Source organism: Myotis lucifugus, unplaced genomic scaffold (assembly GCF_000147115.1).
Source record: "Myotis lucifugus unplaced genomic scaffold, Myoluc2.0 scaffold_11, whole genome shotgun sequence".
In the NCBI taxonomy this organism is placed as follows: Eukaryota; Metazoa; Chordata; class Mammalia; order Chiroptera; family Vespertilionidae; genus Myotis; species Myotis lucifugus.
Window position 1 is genome coordinate 193,792 of NW_005871059.1, and position 18,903 is coordinate 212,694.

The 18,903-nt window shown below is 42.3% G+C and overlaps 1 protein-coding gene across 6 annotated transcripts in view; it reads right to left on the reverse strand.

The window, feature by feature from the left end:
* Nucleotides 1-4,216: 4,216 nt before the first annotated feature.
* CDK19 (cyclin dependent kinase 19) overlaps nt 4,217-18,903 on the reverse strand; it is a 117,355-nt gene continuing 102,668 nt past the window's right edge. For 5 of the 6 annotated variants that reach the window (XM_014451769.2, XM_006084353.3, XM_014451774.2 and 2 more), the window contains 7 exons: nt 16,511-16,654; nt 16,274-16,343; nt 14,749-14,821; nt 14,036-14,133; nt 13,245-13,323; nt 12,154-12,420; nt 4,217-8,528 (listed from right to left, as the gene is read on the reverse strand). In XM_014451769.2, coding sequence (XP_014307255.1) covers nt 8,397-8,528; nt 12,154-12,420; nt 13,245-13,323; nt 14,036-14,133; nt 14,749-14,821; nt 16,274-16,343; nt 16,511-16,654 — 863 coding nt within the window. In that variant the 3' untranslated portion in view covers nt 4,217-8,396. Of the gene's footprint in view, nt 8,529-9,297; nt 9,384-12,153; nt 12,421-13,244; nt 13,324-14,035; nt 14,134-14,748; nt 14,822-16,273; nt 16,344-16,510; nt 16,655-18,903 lie in introns of those variants that run through there. The other variant, XM_023750102.1, reaches the window with a different exon arrangement.

Genomic DNA, 18,903 nt, shown 5'->3' on the forward strand with positions numbered 1-18,903 from the left:
CCAAACTAGGTAGGTGGCTTCTACTTCATGTTGCAATTGCATGCCCGAAAGTGGTAGCTGTTCCTGTTGGTATAACTACAGCCATAAATGGTGTGGAAACACAATTTAATGAACTTCTTGTTGGGGTAGAACAAAAAAGAGGTGATGGGTGGTGCCACCAAAAAGAGTCCCTCATTTTTTTTTTTTTTATAGCATTTCATTAAAGAAGTTGAACCCTGGTGCCTGTAAGAGTGCTCCCTGGCTTGAAGGGTGGTGGCCTTCAAATGGCTCACCTAGTAGTTTGCACAGATGTAGATGTCATCTTCTGTCAACAGAGAGATCAGCTGTAGCCAGCTTACTCAGTGGATAGAGCTTCAGTCTGTTTGATTCCGGTCAAGGGCATGTACCTCAGTTGCCGGCTCAATCCCCAGCCCTAGTCGGGGCATGTGCAGGAGGCAACCATTTGATGTGTCTCTCTCACATCCATGTTTTTCTCTCTCTGTCTCTTCCCCCTTCCCTTCCACTCTCTCTAAAAATCAATGGAAAAATATCCTCGGGTGAGGATTAACAACAAAAAGAGAGAGAGAGAGATCATCAAATGAGGGAGGTAAACCTCTTGTTAATACTAGAAGCACGCATTCGACCACATTGAAATTGCAGAGGAAAGAGAAAACCCAGTGGAATCCACATTTATTGAGAGTATTTTATGGGCCAGGCACTCTGCTAAGACACACCACATATTATCTCATTTAATCCTTAAACTCTAAAAGGTAGATGCTATTTTTGACATTTTATAGATATTAAAAGATCACACGCCCAGCCGGTGTGGGTCAGTAGTTGAGCTTCGACCTATGAACCAGGAGGTCACGGTTTGACTCCCGGGGTCAGTGCACATGCCCGGGTTGTGGGCTCAGTCCCCAGCAGGGGATGTGCAGGAAGCAGCAATCAATGATTTTTCTCTCATCATTGATGTTTCTATATCTCTCTCCCTCTTCCTTCCTCTCTGAAATCAATAAAAAAAAAAAATCAGAGAGGTTAAATAACTTCCCCTAGGCCGCACAGCTCAGAGGTAGAAGAGCTGCGTTTCAGGGCTAAGTTTGTCTCCAAATCCCATGTTCTTTCTGTCATGCCATGTTTTGTTTTGTTTTTTAAATAATTTTTATTTCTTGAAGTATTACAAAGAGTATTACATATGTCTCCTTCTTTCCCCCCCTTGACATTCCCCCGGCCTCCCCTATCCCCTAGTATCTTGTGTCCATTGGTTATTCTTATATGCATGCATATAAGTCCTTCGGTTGATCTCTTTTTTTAAAAAAATATATTTTATTGATTTTTTACAGAGAGGAAGGGAGAGAGATAGAGAGTTAGAAACATCGATCAGCTGCCTCCTGCACATCTCCCACTGGGGATGTGCCCGCAACCCAGGCACGTGCCCTTGACCGGAATCGAACCCGGGACCTTTCAGTCCGCAGGCCGACGCTCTATCCACTGAGCCAAACCGGTTTCGGCTCGGTTGATCTCTTAACCGCCGCCCCCAAACCCTCCCCAAGCTTCCCACTGTAGTTTGACAGTCTGTTCAATGCTGCTTTGCCTCTGCATCTACCCCTGTTCATCAGTCTATACTGGTCCCCATTATCTGTTTCAACCTCACCGGGGCTGTCCCTACCTCACCGGGGCCGTTTCAACCTCACCACCAGGGCCGTCCCAACCTCACCGTGGCTGTCCCGACCTCACCGGGGCTGTCTCGACCTCACCGGTGCCATCTCAACCTCACCGGGGCCATTCCGACCTCACCGGGGCCGTTTCGGCCTCACCGGGGCCGTCCCGACCTCACAGGGGCTGTCCGGACCTCACCGGGGCCGTCGTGGCCTCACCGGGGCCATCCCAACCTCACAGGGGACATCCCGACCTCACCGGGGCCATTCCGACCTCACCGGGGCCGTTTCGGCCTCACCAGGGCTGTCCCAACCTCACCGGGGTCGTTGCAGCCTCACCGGGGCTGTCCTGACCTCACCGGGGCCGTCCCGACTTCACCGGGCCTGTTTCAACCTTACCGGGGCCGTCCCATCCTCACCAGGGCTGTCCCGACCTCCTCCGGGCTGTCCGGACCTCACCGGGCCGTCTTGACCTCACCGGTGCTATACCTCACCGGGGCCATCTCGGCCTCACCGGGGCCGTCCCAACCTCACCGGGGCCGTCCGACCTCACCGGTGCTGTACCTCACCGGGGCCATCGCGGCCTCACCGGGGCCGTCCCAACCTCACCGGGGCCGTCCGACCTCACTGGAGCCGTCCCGACCTCACCGGGGCCATCCTGACCTCACTGGGGCCGTTTCAGTCTCACTAGGGCTGTCTCGACCTCACCGGGCCGTCCCGACCTCACTGGGGCCGTCCCAACCTCACCAGGGCCATATCGGCCTCACCAGGGCCGTCCCGGCCTCACTGGGGCAACACGAAGTTTGGCACTCTGTCCCCTGCCTGGCAGCCCCCCGCCAGACAAAATCTCCAGGCGTTCCTGGTAGCTGAACATCCGGCACGCCTGCTCGGACTTCGCCCTCCACCAAATGCACAGACTGCCTGTCTGCCGTCCCCCAGTGTCACACGCGAGACTGGAACCGGTGGATGTGCATGTGTGCCTGTTGGTACAGCGGTTCCACATCGTTGGCCCAGCCGGGCCCGGCCCCGGCCTCCCCCGAACCCGACTCTGCCCCCCGAGCGCGTCCCTCCCAGATGTGAGGAGCCGAAATCTGCAGCCTGCTGGGTTGGGCTCTGTACTTGGTGCCTCTGCACATCCTACTCAGTCTCAATGCTCTTCTTTCTTTCCTTCCAGTTGTAGAGCTTCCACTGGGCCAGCTTTCCCATGGTTCCGTATGATAGCTGTTTGTCCTATAGTTGGTAGTTTTGATGTTGTTGTAGGAGGCAGCACGCACAGGTCTCTTCCTTACACCGCCATCTTGGTTCTCCTGGGTCTGCTTCTTGAGTTTGTCTCCTATGGGTGCGAGGAGTTGAAGTCTGCAATTTGTTGGGTTAGGCTGCAAAAGTGCAGGTGGGTCTTTTTGTGCCACTGACACAGCTTGGATGGGGATGTAAGTTGAGTAGGGCGGGGTCTCAGGGAGTCACCGGGGTGGAGCAAATAGCAATGGCGTCTCTGTGGCTCCTTGCCTCTCTGGGACTCTGGGACTTCGTGTCCCCTAGTGCCGGCGAGCAGCTGCTCAACAGAGCCTCCCTCGCTTTCCGACCGCTGCAAGGCCGTGCCGCCTCTCCCCGTAGGGTCTGGTGCCTCATGATCCCTCCCGAACCAGCTCAGTGGATTCGAGAGTTTGTAAAAGTGCAGGCGTTTCCTCTTGTGCCTCTGGCACAGCTTGGATGGGAATGTAAATTGAGTAGGGCGGGGTCTCAGGGAGTCGCCAGGGCAGAGCAAATAGCAATGGCGGTGTCTCCGCGGCTCCTCGCCTCTCCGGGACTCCGGGACTTCGCGTCCCCCAGTGCCAGCGAGCAGCTGTTTTGAAAAACCAATCTGTGCCAAGCAGTGAAGCAGTTAGATATGTGCAATATCTATTTTATTTTTTTTACAGAGAGGAAGGGAGAGGGATAGAGTTAGAAACATCGATGAGAGAGAAACATCAATCAGCTGCCTCCTGCACACTCCCCACTGGGGGTGTGCCATAAGGTACATGCCCTTGACCGGAATCGAACCTGGGACCCTTCAGTCCGCAGGCTGACGCTCTATCCACTGAGCCAAACCGGTTACGGCTGTGCAATATCTATTTTAAATAGAAATGGAAATTGTGTGTGTGTCACTTAACCATTCAACTCACTCCACGATGCCTTTGACCCTTGGATTAACCTCAGAGGACTCATCGCGTAAACCATAAGGGGAAGCCAGGTACAACAGAGCATTCTTATAAAAGGACAGACTCCCAGCACCACTCTCCCCACAAAATGCTGCCTATTTGTTTTCTTCTAAAACACCATTTTAATTTTCATTTTCAAAAATAGGACGTTTCCCGGGGAGATGTTTTAAAGACTGTAATTTTGCTTCTGAGGTATTGCAAGCCTTGCCTCTGTGGTTTTGTGACATCATAAACACCCTGAATACAACCCCATGTGGCCACTCACAGGGAGGCTGCATCGCTGCCGGACAAGTGTGATCCGAGAAGCTTCTAGGCGCACCGTTCAAATCTCAACACCAACACTTATAACAAGAGTTTTTTATGCTTAAAGAAGCCACACAGAAACAAAGTCAATTAAATTTTTATTACAACCAAGAATATAAAATAAATGCAATGTAATTTTAGTTTTAACAGTCGTTTCAAGGAGGGGGCCAGGACAACTCAAAAGCGGGGGACACTGGGCTCCAAAGCGGCGGCTTGTCCTGCACCCCCAGGGCGGGCCTCGCTGGGTGCAGCGCCCTGAGCGACACCTCGCAGCAGAGTGTGGAGAGCACACAGTCATCTCTATAGCCATAAAGAGGGATGCATGCAGGGAATGACTGAAGTGAGACAAGGACGAGCACACTTCACAAATAGGAGTTATGGGAAATACAAACTATGCAGTTTAAGAAAGCATGTACTACATAACATATATAAAAAGTATTTTAAATTGTTGTTAAAAAGGACATCTTCAGTCCAGATTTTGTGTAATACCTTTAGTGTCTACACAGACAAATCTTTAAAAAAATTAAATAGTATTAATTTACTAAATATTTAGGAGATAACAGTGCATTAAGGATTTTTTTTTCATATAATACATACTTATCACGCCTTTGCAGTGATAGCATAGAAGAGTAAGTATGGCCTTAGGTACAACACATTTTTTAAAAATCCTAAACCAATGAACTTTGCTTTATGATATTTATGATATTCTTTAAGATTATGGGGACCTAAACTACTATGCTTTATATAAAACGTTACTTATACTTGAATCCTTCAAGCCTCCTTTACTCTCACTGCCATTTCACTGCCTTCCTCTATTTCCTGCAAAGATATCACCATAGATAGGTTGGGGTTTGCAATTTTCATACATTTCTTCCTTCATTATATAGTTTCTGCTACATAAATTTATTCAAAGCAGACTAAGTGGCAAGTCTTATTGTCCAACTATTTTTTCTCTCTTTAGCAGAGAAAACAGCATAGTTTTAGAGGCATATAACTAACAGCTGCTTCACCAGGAATGAGGCAGTGAACACATATGTAAATGCCGTCCCTTTCCATTTTTAAAGGTAAATTGTTTATAAGAGCAAAAGAGTAGTGCAGAAGGCCAAAATTCTAAGTACTAAAGTTTCAAAACCACACAGATATAAAAATATACATGTCCTTGGTTTTTGTATGTTACTGCATGATCTGTTTCCTCACAAGGATTGCTTCAGCCTCTTAGTGTCAGTCCTGCCACCAGGCAACCTTACCCTTGAGCTCAGCTGCCCTGAAATCCCTTTTTCCAAACACACACCTCACCAGAAAGCTACCTCAAATTGATTTGTAATATGGGGAGCAGAGCACCTTCATGTCGATTCCTTCTTTCCTGTGACCTTCCCTGGTTTAGGTGTTCCCATATGCTGAGGAATCTCCCCCTGCATTCTCGGGGACATGACAGTAATAAATTTTCAAAGAGGAATGTGGTCATTTGGGGAATACAAAGGTAAATTTGAACCTTAAAAAGCTTCATAGCTCTCCTTTGAGGTCCCACAATTTTAGGGACCATAAATGTGTTCAAGGCTTTGTGCCCCTTTACAGGGAAACAGAAATTACAAATCAAAATTATCTTAAAAGATAATGGGCATCACCAACTCTGAGGCAGGACCACAGGAGGAAAGGGCCAGGGCCAGTGCAATGACCAGAAACCCGGTCCTGTGTGGAATGGGGATATCTGGCTCGATTCTGGAGAACATCGTACTGGGAACAACTGATGAAATCCCCTTACAGCCTCTCCATCGGTTCTGCCAGTAAAATTCACCACACACCAGGAATGCTAGGTAGTCCTATGATCCTGTAAGCACATAGCACAAGAACTGTATTTCAAAGTTGCGTATAAAGTATGAAGGGACATGGCATTTTGGTTCATGCACATACTTGGGTATGTCTTTCATTAAATGTAAGGTCCCCTTGAGGGCAGGACAGAGCTTCTATTTTCATTCTAATTTCCTACAGCTACTTAATAGTGTTCTGCCTACCAAGAGCCACCCAATATTGAAAGGCTGCTGTGAACATTTCAAATGTACATGAATGCCTGCTGTGATACTGAATTGCTGGCGTTCTCAAAGGTAACTACACATAGAAACCTCTCCATGACAGTTTATTGTGGAGCAGAATTTGGAATAGTGACTCCATCCAAGTGGGTTTAGAAGTGAACAAAAGGACCTTCACATTCTAAGATGGTTTCCCTTATAAGCCAACCATCCCAGGAGAGCTCCCTTTCATGGAGTGGAACATAAGCTCCTTAAGAGCCAGCAAGTACGTCTTGTCCTTTGTATCTTCCATCCAGCACAGCACTGGGTACACGGTGAGGGTGCAGTGAGCATCTGAGGACCAATAACTCTGGACAGTGAGGCTTCAGGCACAGGACAGAACCTTATATATGTAGCTACATTAGGCAGAGGGCTATTAATTTTTCATTTTGAAAACGGAACGGGTAAATTACCATAGAGACAATCAGAAATTCCTTCCAATGGAGCATGCATGCAACTGTGTCAGTGTTGGTGAGCATCACTATATAGTCTTTATTATTAATAAGCATTATTATGCTGAAATCAGTAAGGTCCTTGCTGGCTACAGGATCACATCAATAGTGCAAAATATATACTGGCTTCTGTCTAAAGTCTTATGTTACTTGTGTATGGACCCAGAGTATATAACCAGGTAGATAAGTTCATAAAGAATAGTAAAAAAATGCTTATAACTTGCATATACAACAATCAGCTATTTCTTCTAGCTAAGAAAACGTTTAAAACAAGGCTGGTGCTGCTAGTAGCATTCAGAGAACACAAATGTCCTGTCCCTTACATTACAACGAGAGCTCTAAGTCTACATTTCTTTGTGACTCTGGGGAGTGAGGGGTTCTTTACACTGACTGAGAAAGAACTCGGCCTCCAATTCATAGATCATGGAAATGCAAATATGCACTTTATCTAGTTTAGTTGTATACTATCTGCCCATAGTTTTTTAGGCACAATTATTAGTTTTCCCCTAGGGGCAAAAGAAAGTATTCAGTGCAATGAAAAGATTCTTGATAGAATTATGTTTCAGTAACAACAGCAAAATTATGCATACATAATACATACTTTAAACATGAATAAAACCTAAATTTTTAACATGCCTTAAAAATAGTCACTCTATATCTAATGCAAATACGAATGGAGAACACTGCTCTTTATTTTAAAAGCAGATTCATTGGCAGGCTTCTGTCGAGTACCCTTGATTATGTAAGAAAGTTACTCAAGATGGCCCACATGTGAAGAAACCAACAGCTCTTTAGAGAAGCCAACTTTATGTACAATACACACTAGAAGCTTTTCCTTCAAAGGAAAGTAATACATCCTCTGATCAGCATTGCTCCTTAAAGAATCCTAGTGCAGTTAATGTTCTCTTCAGCTCTCTGGTGCGGGTCACCAGAGGACTGCATTTCATCAAAGCTCTCAAAACCCTTTTAACGCAGACTTAGCTACAGGAAGTTAAATTTATAATTCTTCATTACTGACTACTGTTCAGGATAAGATGATTCTGGGAACTAAGTTCCATGTAAATGATTACATAAAAACCATCACACACTTCGGTGCTTCATTGCATGAAGCATACTAACTGCGAAGATGTAGGCTGTTTTTGGTTGTAGGCTCCCTCTGTCCCACCACTTGTCTTTTTATTAGACCTTCCCTGAAACTAGATAAATAAAAACATAATAGTAAAGTACTTTGGGACAGTAACAATTTCTGTTTAAGACTTCCATGAGCAAAACAGTTATATTTTGTGAAAACAACGTAGTGCTTTAAAAGGTACGTTTTTACCTGTGTTGCTAGGTTAGCTGATGAAGTATAAAACTTTACACCACTGGAGTCCTGATTCTAGAACATTAAAATCCTATTAAAAGAGCTTTGAAAAGATAAATCATAGTGATTGCTACAGCACGAGAAAGGTGCACCAGGAAATCCTTCAAAAGAATGCTGAAGGTCACAGAAGGTAAGTGCTGGGATTGGATCAGACGCCCGATCAGAGAAGTCACGATGAACACATGCAGGGAAAGGGTGCTGGGGAAACTTCACAAAAATCTTCTGTAAGTCAATAGAGAAGAGACATCAGTCCTGCAAGATGCTCAGAATACAGTCTTCCTCCCACATGGGTAAGTTTTACATGGCATCACAGTTTTTGCATTTTTGGTTCTCTTCAATGCGGACATCATATTGCTGGAGTCTGCTCTGGGCTGCGGGAGTCAGTACCGATGGGCCTGGTGAGATGGGTGGTACTGGGTGCTCTGCTGAGATGAGGAGGAGTAGCCTAGTGTGCTCTGGGACTGCGAGGATCCCTGAACACTGCTTTGGTAATTCAGGCGAGAACTGGAGTGCTAGGAGAAGGAAACAGGAGAAGGGAGTTACTGATGAAAGAAGAGATGATCACCACAACGGAATGGAGAAGTGAGCCGCTCATTAGAGGCTCCTGGATCAGATCCAGCTTAGTTTGTTAATACATTTTGTTGATGGAAAATCATAGCCTGCCACCACTATAACCACACGTTTGGCTGGAGTTCTTTGGGAGATGAGCTACACTGGCACACGCACACAAGGCAGTGGGGAAACTTATGTTGTCCACTGCTCTCGGTACTGACTAATTCTGGTTAGTCATTCTTTGCATAAGTGAGATTTACAAACAAGAATCATTAATTTGGCACATTCGGCCAAAATTATCCATAATATCTACAGATGCCTGTTAATTTTCTCATTATAAATAACAAAGCTGTGATTAAGAAATCATTTGTAGAGAAAAAGTTTTCAGAGGTAGAGGCCAGAGTGGGGGCAGCAGCAGCGCCATGACGAAGCAAGGCAGAGTTGGGCAGGGCGTGGCAGCAGTGAGTGGGCTTTATGAACCTCAGGTCTGACTTAGAATAAAACAATGTTCTATATGAAAATGCCCTCAGGAGGAGGCAGACACAAATGTATTTCAATCCAATGTTTTTATTACTTTATTTTATTTTATTTTTTAAATATATTTTATTGATTTTTTACAGAGAGGAAGGGAGAGGGATAGAGAGTTAGAAACATCGATCAGCTGCCTCCTGCACACTCCCTACTGGGGATGTGCTTGCAACCAAGGTACATGGCCTTGACTGGAACCGAACCCTCGACCCTTCAGTCCGCAGGCCAACGCTCTATCCACTGAGCCAAACCGGTTAGGGCTTTATTACTTTAAATGAAACATTCATCTTCATAGGGCACATATGAAAAAATATGTGAAAGGAAAATTCGTCAATAGAATAAAAACATGGTGCCTGGTCAAACAGAATACCTGGGACCAATGTCTTTGGCTATGCTCAGAAGGCCAGTTCTCCCTCTGAGCAAAGTGGGAAAGAATATACATAATAAAGCTATTATTTGTAGTTAAAATGTAAATGACTTTGAGGTGGCACTAGGGTTAAGAAAGGACAAATCAACAAGGTCCCCCCCTCAGGTGCATAGGCTGCCAAACTGGACTTGGAACATCTGGCCCAAGACAACAGGGCAGTAAGATGGGCTTGGTTAACACAAATGACTGGATCCTTCCTAAGTTACATAACTCTGATTAGTTGTGTCAGTGTAAGAAGCCTTCCAAAATTCCACATTCTAACTATGTTTTATTTTGAAAGTTTATTATGAAAAAATGTTCTTTCCATTCACAAGCCCTGTAATTGTTAGGTTGGCCAAGACCACTTTCACTTGAGCAGACTGGACACACACACTGGATTTTCCGTACCAGATAAAGCACAAACACATTGATGATGTTAGAGTTGCAAATAGATGCAAAGGGACTCCCCCTCCTCGTGCTAGTCTATCCAACTAAATAGCTGAGATATCTACCCATTTTATAAAGATGCTGTTTTGTTTTTAAGTAAATAGCACAAGATGGACAAAGAAAAAGATTTTGAAGAGCTCTTCAGTTTGAAAGGAATAAAAACAGTAATTAAGATCCTGACCAGGTAGCTCAGTTGGTTGGAGCATCATTTCAATACACCAAGGTTGCGGGTTTGATCCCCAGTCAAGGCATGCACAAGAATCAACCAATGAATATATAAATAAGTGGAATAATAAATCGATGTTTCTCTCTCTCACTTTTTTTCTCTAAAATTAATAAATAAATTAAAAACAATTTTTTTTTAAAAAACAATTTTTAAAGTAATCTGTTCACAATTGTCTATAATCAGGTTATTATAATATGTAGGCAAAAAGGGGCCACATGCTAACCTAACTCAGGGAAGGCCTGTGTGGTGGCCTTGCAAACTCAGAGACCTAAAGTAACCACAAAGGATGGTCTGAAATTAAAACTTTTTAAATTAAAAAGCAGTCTATTGTGGATAATCTTGTCTTAGGCCAGTATCTTCCCTGAGAAAGATCGACTTTTATCTTAACTGAGCCTATTGTCTTTTTACATCTATGATAACATACCTTTGGAATATCAAGGTATCTTGCAACTTCCCACCCACCCCCACCCCTCAGGGCAAAACCAAAGTGCCAGGATGGAGACCACAAATTCCCTCATTGTTACTGTTATCATGTTAATTGTTGATTGATAACTATCCTGTACCCACCTATGTAAAAGAAGCATGTGTCTTATCATTTTACTTTTTACCCAATCCCAGAAGTTTCCCGACTTTGCTATCTACCACCTCTAATCTATCACCAGCAGATTTCATATCCTCCTTTGATGGTAATTTATAAAACTAGGTGAAAAACCGCCATTCTCCGGAGATTCTGCTTCCCAGCAATTGTTGACAGTTTGGCTCAAATAAACTCACAATTTTTTTTTACAGATTTAAATGTTTCTTACCTTAACAATTACAATCAGAGACACAAAGATAAGCCAGTATATAGTAAAGGTTTATTGCTCATATGATAAGAATAAACCAATGTTAGGGGGGGAAATCTGAATTTATGAGAAAATTCAAAGAGGTTCATGACCTGCTGTTTTTAGAGGATCAAACGGTAACCTTGACTAGTTTAACCAAATGGCAGTGCTGTTCTATCCCCTCTGCTTGCAGGGAATCTTCCAACAGAGGTTTTCAGAGACGCAATTGTGCGAGAAAATACATTTCATTTTGTAAGATGTTCAAAATGGGAAGCCTGTTTAGGCAGCTACTTATTATATCTTTCCTGTTAATGTTTTTCTTAATTCTAGTTCCTTACCAGAGAGTTTATGGCTCCCTTGCTGTGGTTTTGTTTTCTATTATCTCTAACCTAACTGCTCCTCCTCCACCAGTTTCCCAAGGGACATGGTTCTATACCTTTTTTCTTTCTACCTTTCATTTAAGTTTTTCTTCTCATTTTCTTAGACCTTTTCTTAGCTTGTTGCTACCTTGAAAACAAGGTGGCTTTTTTTTTTTTGCAAGATTCCTGCAGTTTTCACAAGTATTTTTAACTCTCTTCCCAAATACCAAACCTTTAATTTTTCTTTCATTTCCAGAATTTGTATTATAATTATAGTTCTCTTTTTATCAAAGTACTTTTAGCAAAAAGTATTTTCTAGTCTCAAAATTATTTCTAGTGAGATTTAATGGTTATTTCTGAGAAATTTCAATTTTAATCCTTTTCTCTTTTATGTTTATGTGGCTATTTACTATTTTCTTCCAGTGACAGCAAATCTTTCTGGTATATAGCTATTTTGTCCAAAATATGCTACCACTCTTCTCCCTTTTCAATTGCTTATCTAGGGATCTTTTTCTGGTCCAAAGCTGAAAGGCAGCTGTATGTGCAAAAGAAGAAATTTTCTTTGAGGAGGAAGGGGCCTGTCTCATCTTCCCTCCTTGGGGTGTCAGGATAAACAAGTCAAGAGAGAAATATCTTGCAATTACATAAAATACAACAAAGATATTCATTTTCATAATGCCCTAGAAACAGGATTGTACAGTTTGTACAAACTTTAGAGTTAAGTGCTACTTAATTCTAAAAGCATTGATTTAATAAAATGTATAAACATTAAAAGTACAAAATTCAGGGGAATACCTGATAATCTGACGGCATGACAGGCCCGCCTGAGTTTGCGCCTGAAGGCCCCAGCCGTGGCTTCTTGCTGGGAGGCACCTGGTTGAGGCCGGAGTCCTGACTGTGCTGCAGCCCTGCTGCGGTGCCCCCGGCCCCAGCCCCGGCCCCTCCTGCAGTCCCGTTGGTCTGGGTGCTGCTCTGCTGCTGAGGGGGTGCCTGTGGAGGGGCTGCTGTCTGTGCTGGAGGGACCGTGGGCTGCTGATGTTGGTTCTGTTGCTGTTGCTGATTCTTGGAAGGGAAAAAAGCAAGCTTGGTATGGAACTAAATTAACAGGAAATGTCTTTCAATACTTGATGTGCTGAGCCAACCTGCAGGGCAACCTATGTGGGACACCAAAGTGGCTGGAATGGCTGGAAAATGGAGCAGCCAAGGACTACAGCATCCCCAAAGGTCAACGTGCTGGGCCCTGAATGGGACTCATTCTCTGAAGTCCATTCAATTGCATAGTAATCCTCCAACCAGACACAGACATCCCACTGAAGACCAAAGGCACATAGGAAATAGTTCTGCCCTCATGAAAACAGCTCCAATAGTCTTTCAAGTGTAATTTTCAGGTACAGGGGTATGGGAAGGGCCTTATATCTCCAAGTATATCAAGAACAGAATGATGCTTTGAAAAGCAGCCTGCATAAGGTAATGGTAATAATGCTGAACAAACAAAAAGCAAGAATGAAGAGTCAGGGAATAAAAGCCTATATAATAAAAGCCCAATATGCAAACTATCCCCTCAACAGGGAGTTTGACCAGGGGGCGGGGCCAGCCGACCAACTGCCCTTGGGCCCTCCTCCTCCTCCCCACCCCCCGTCCCACCCCCGATCAGCCTCCCCACCCCGAATTTGTGTACCGGGCCTCTAGTAGGCTATAAAACAAATCAGGAAGGTCATCCATCTGTAAGCTTATTACATTTCAAATTTCAAAGCACACCTACATAAATACAGGTTTAATTAAATAAAAGGTGGTTAAATACATAGGGATTATTAAATTATACTTCCCTATGTTCTCTTTTTGCCTCCTTACTCTCTGGAAGTGAAAATGTACTGTGCAGTTCATACCTTATCACCTTTCTCTTCAGGTTCATCTTCATTTAGGAATTCTCGTTTGGGGTATGGAATCTGGCAGCCAGCAAAAACACTAAAAATCATTACAAAGAAAGAAATGTCATGACCAAAAAGCTATGATATCACTGACCTTGTTAATTTAAAATTCCACTTTTTTCTCAACGTATTTCCTATTCTTCATCTGTGATTGGTGCTTGTTGGATGTCTCCCATCACAACTTAATTTAAGCATTAACGAACAATTCGTTGTCTTAATTTTACACGTTGACATGTTCAATACTAAATCTTAGCTGCTGTTAAGGAGTTGACATATATGACAGAATTTCTCCACACAAACTTCATTGGCACTAATAATAACTGAATTTGTATTTGCTTCAACAAAGAAAATAACTTTTCTTCTAAGAAAAGCTGCACCTCTAACAAACCTAATCACAATGATATACGTGGGTATAACCAAGGATGGAGACACACTGAATTTTAACTTCTCAGTTCCCCACTGGTTCCGTTTAAACTGTTCTGACTGACCTTCTATAAAAGTCCCATCTGTCCCATTTGTTTTTACCTGTAAAACTGATTAATCGTCATTCCTAAAATACTTCTTTTCATTCACACCTCTCTACAGCTTTGCTTCCTTCAAAATACAAGACCTTTCTCGTGAGGACTTTTTCTCCAAAGTAGCATTAATGAAGAAAGTAAAATACTTCAAAACAAGTGCTCTCTTGCTTTCAGCCACTACTCGACACCCTCAACCTGGAGCAAAGGACACAGAAAAGGTAGGATACATACTCCAAGGTTGGCAAGGGGTCCTCCTGGAAATAGGGATCCTGCAGAGCTTGTTCCGAGGTGATCCTCTTAGTTGGATCCATAGTTAGGAGTTTCTGAAGCTAGGGATTGATAACACGTGAAAAAGTTGTTTACAAGTCAGTTTTGACTTTTAAATTACTGTCTAACACAGGGGTGGGCAAACTTTTTGACTCGAGGGCCACAATGGGTTCTTAAACTGGACCGGAGGGCCGGAACAAAAGCATGGATGGAGTGTTTGTGTGAACTAATATAAATTCAAAGTAAACATCATTACATAAAAGGGTACGGTCTTTTTTTTTTTTAGTTGTATTCATTTCAAACGGGCTGGATCCGGCCCGTGGGCCGTAGTTTGCCCACGGCTGGTCTAACATGACTAATATCAAATGCCATTTTGTACAGCTCACTTACTGCATGATTAGCACACTATACACATTTATGTGGAATTGGCAAAAATCATTAGCATTAAAGCAGTTACAGAATTTAATTCTTTTTCTGCTGATAAAATTATTGGAGGGAAAATAAGGCTAAAAGTCACGGATAACATCTCCAAAGAAAAATATTTAATTTGCCCCAGCATCCACTGATTTCTTTCCCTTCTAAAGAGAAGGAACAGCTGGGACAATTCCATGGGAAATGGGATGAGGTGAGAGCTGCACTAAGGTTCTGACTTCCCAATCTGGGGGAGATGCACCTACCAAGAGGAACACTTTGCTGTCAGGCTTGACCTTGTGTTTTTCCATGTACTTTATGAGGCTACTGTTGGCATATCTGTAAGGACATAACAATCATATATCATTGGGAACACTTACACCATTCATATAATGGAAAGCTCTAAGACTGATTTTTCCTATAAGGTAGAAGTTTACGCCATTGTTTTTTCTGATTAAAAAGGAATACACAACTAAACATTGGTAAATGTGTGAAGAAATAGGAAGTGTTACACACCGCATGCAAGAGTTTACATTTTTACAATCACTTTGGAAAATAATTATGCATTAACCATTAGAGTTGAAAATGTGAATATCCTATGACCCAGCAATTCTTTTCCTAGGTACATACTCTAGTCTAAGAGAGATTTTTGCACATGCATAACAGGATACATAGACAAAAAATGTTCTTGGCAGCATTTTGGTAATAGAATAAACTGTAAACAACCCAAATGTATATCTACTAAAGAATGGGTAATTAAATTGTTATGTATTGACATAATAGAATGCTAACAATAGTAAAAATGAATACAGAGGTTGAATGAGGGAAAACAAAGTGCAGAAGTATAATACTATTTATATAAAAAGTTCAAAGATACATTAAACTGAACAATAATTTATTTGTAGTAAAACTATAATGAAAAATGAGGAATGATAAATACAAATTCAGAACAGGGGCTACCCTTTGGGAGGGACATGAACAGGAAGGGAGGGTACATAGAGTACTTCTGTAATCTTAGTAATGAAATGGTGAGTGCCACTCTCTACTTCTATTTATGATGTCTGCTTTTATTCCTATAAGCCAGTGGTTCTCAACCTTCCTAATGCCGCGACCCTTTAATACAGTTCCTCATGTTGTGGTGACCCCCAACCATAAAATTATTTTCGTTGCTACTTCATAACTGTAATTTTGCTACTGTTATGAATCATAATGTAAATATCTGATATGCAGGATGTATTTTCATTGTTCGCGACCCACAGGTTGAGAACCGCTGCAAGCCCTCCTGTCCTGAACTTTTTCCATTAAGTTGCCTAAAAGGGAGCCTCCTTCACCTTTTCCTCTGAGCATATATACTTATAATAAAGTCCTCTCATGCCACCTTTCCCCTCCTCTTGTTTCTGCTCAACATAAATGTCCCGCCAGTTACTCAGATCCCTGCCATGTGTTCTTCCTCTGTCATCTTGGCAGCTAGCCCAGCATTTCGGTCACCAGTCATTACTCAGAGAAAGATAGAAATCATAGTTGTGGCCCTGAACTGAGCCCTTTATCCTGCTAAAACAGAGGAGACATTTAAACTATCTATTGCCCCTTAAATTCTTAGAAGTTTTTAAATAATACAGCGTAAGCCTACCATATATGTGAACGTCTGTAAAATCTTCTTTAAATCATAGGCATAATGAATATTAAAAAAAATCTAGGTTTCTAGTTTAAATAATCTGTATCTGTTTTTTTTTTTTAAATATTAAATATTCCCAATGAAATGGCTGCTTCTATTTAAATGGAGTTACTTACGTTGTTCTTCTAAAGTCCTTTTGAAGTGTGGGGTATTCTGGCATCTTTCTAATATCTTCCCAGTCTTTATCTTACAAAAAAAATATTGAATGTTGTTATAGGAAATGATGTGTTACTTTTATAAAATAATCTGCTAGTTACTTTAGCTCAATATATATATATAATACTTAAAAATATGCGTTTGAAAAGAAATGATTTTGAAATAGGACTAAATATTTTGAAAAAGAAATAAATTACCTGCAGGAAATCCCATGACACTAAATATCCGATCGAGTTGATCATGATGAAAGGGATTGCTTGTTTTTATATCTTCCTGACGACAGTGAAAAATGGGCTCTGAAGTCAACAATTCAGCAAATATGCAACCTATTGCCCATATATCTACGAAGAAAGGAAAACAAGTTTTTGTACACATTTATTATACTTCTTTGGTTACAATTCCTGGTATAATCACAGCCTACACATAAAAATACTTTTCAGTAAAGCAATATACAAAATACAATAAGTGTATTAAGAAGACATGAACAGATGATTATCACACAACGCATTGAAAGCCAAATAAAAAAACAGTCACCTGTGTATTTCCTGATGAAGATAAGCTTAGGAAACTCAATTTAGTAAGCAATGAATTTACTTTATATATAGGCAAAAGTCTTCCTAACCACTATTAGTAATTCAACTACTAAAGCATTCAACTGATAATCTATTATTCAAGGTCTGATAGACTAAAACAATATCACCATCAGGTATAGCAATACATTCTTTAAAGCAATCAATTACATAACTATAGAGCAGAATGTCTGATTCCAACAGTAATACCACATAAAATTATTTGGAAAAAACTCAACTTTTGGCTGAAAGACTACCAAATTCAGTTTTTCAACAAATTGTAAGGTTCAGAAGTTGATAAATACAGAGGTAGACAGACACCAGTAGAGAGAGATGTTATCTAAATACACTCAGTCAGGGGTGGGGAATGTCCAGTCCAAGGCTCTATAAGGCCTGCAAATTTGGTCTGGCACTTACAAGGCATTAAGGGTGAGTTCATTAAATGTTTGACCAAAATAGCAGGCTAATTTATCAGCTGATACCCAAATGGCCCTTGACAGAACACAGGTTCCCTACCCCTGACTTAGATGTTTCCCCAATCCTCCAATACCTCAGTTTAAAGTTAGGCATCTTTCAAAGTTTTATTAACTATTTCAAACCACCACTTATTTTGATTTTATAGATTGAAAAACTGTAATTCAGATTCAGAGATTATATTCACAATGCTTTGTCAAATATATTAATAAATATTTTTTAAAAATGTAGACGGTTTCTATCTCCCTATGCCTCTCCCTTCCTCTTTCTCTCAAATCAATAAAAACATATTTTTAAAAAATTATCTTTATTTCTCAAAAAACATCTATTTTGATTTTAAAAGCAGAACATTTAATTATAAAATATTCATAAAACTGTGTTTCTCAAAGTGTGGGTTGTCAAAGTGTGTGGACCACATACAATAGAATCACCTAATGGTATATGTTAAAAATGGGCCTTGCCGGGCCGGCGTGTCTCAGTGGTTGAACAACAACCTATAAACCAGGAGATCACAGTTTGATTCCCAGTCAGGGTACATGCCCAGGTTGTAGGCTCAATCACTCCCCAGTAGGGGGTGTGCAGGAGGCAGCTGATCAGTGATTCTCTCTCATCCTTGATGTTTCTATCTCTCTCTCCCTCTCCTCTCCCTTCCTCTCTGAAATATATATATCCAATATAATAAAAGACTAATATGCAAATCGACCGAACGGTGGAACAAGCGGTCACTGTGACGTGCACTGACCACTAGGGGGCAGACGCTCAATGCAGGAGCTGCCCCTTGGTCATCAGTGCACTCCTACAGGGGGAGTGCCGCTCAGCCAAAAGCCCTGAGCCAGGCTTATGGCTGGCAAGTGCAGCAGCAGTGGCAGGAGCCTCTCCCACCTCTACGGCAGCGCTAAGGATGTCCGACTGCTGGCTTAGGCCCGCTCCCCCTGGGTGAGTGGGCCTAAGCCGTCAGTCAGGCATCCCCCAAGGGCTCCCAGACAGCGAGAGGGCACAGGCTGGGCTGAGCGCCCCCCCCCCCCCCCCCAGTGCACAAATTTCATGCACCGGGCCGAGAGAGAGAGAGAGAGAGAGAGAGAGAGAGAGAGAGAGAGAGAGGGAGTGTGAGTGTGTGTGTGTGTGTGTATTTTTTAAATGGGCCTGGCCTTACCATGGATTTTGTATAAGAATCTCTGAGAATATGATAGAGTTTGGTGGGGGCTCATTTAGTTTAACAGAGGATTTTGGCTGAATTTGCCTTTTCTTACTGGGAATCTCCCTTTTAGATATAGATTGTATCAGTGTTTGCTAAGAGTCCAACACATACAAATTTCTACTGTTATCACATCCTTTATCCCTACCCGAGCCCTGGGTTATCTCACATTCAATTATGTTCTAAAGCATACCTATTACTTCCAACTAACACTCCCTCCTTCTCTGGCTCACTTTCAGTCTCTTCTTATCCTCTGGTGCCTTCTGTGGTTGCCTAAGAGATTTACTGTTCTCCATAGTAAGAGATCCAATAACAGAAAAAGCAAACATAAGCCTAAAAGTCTAAAAACACA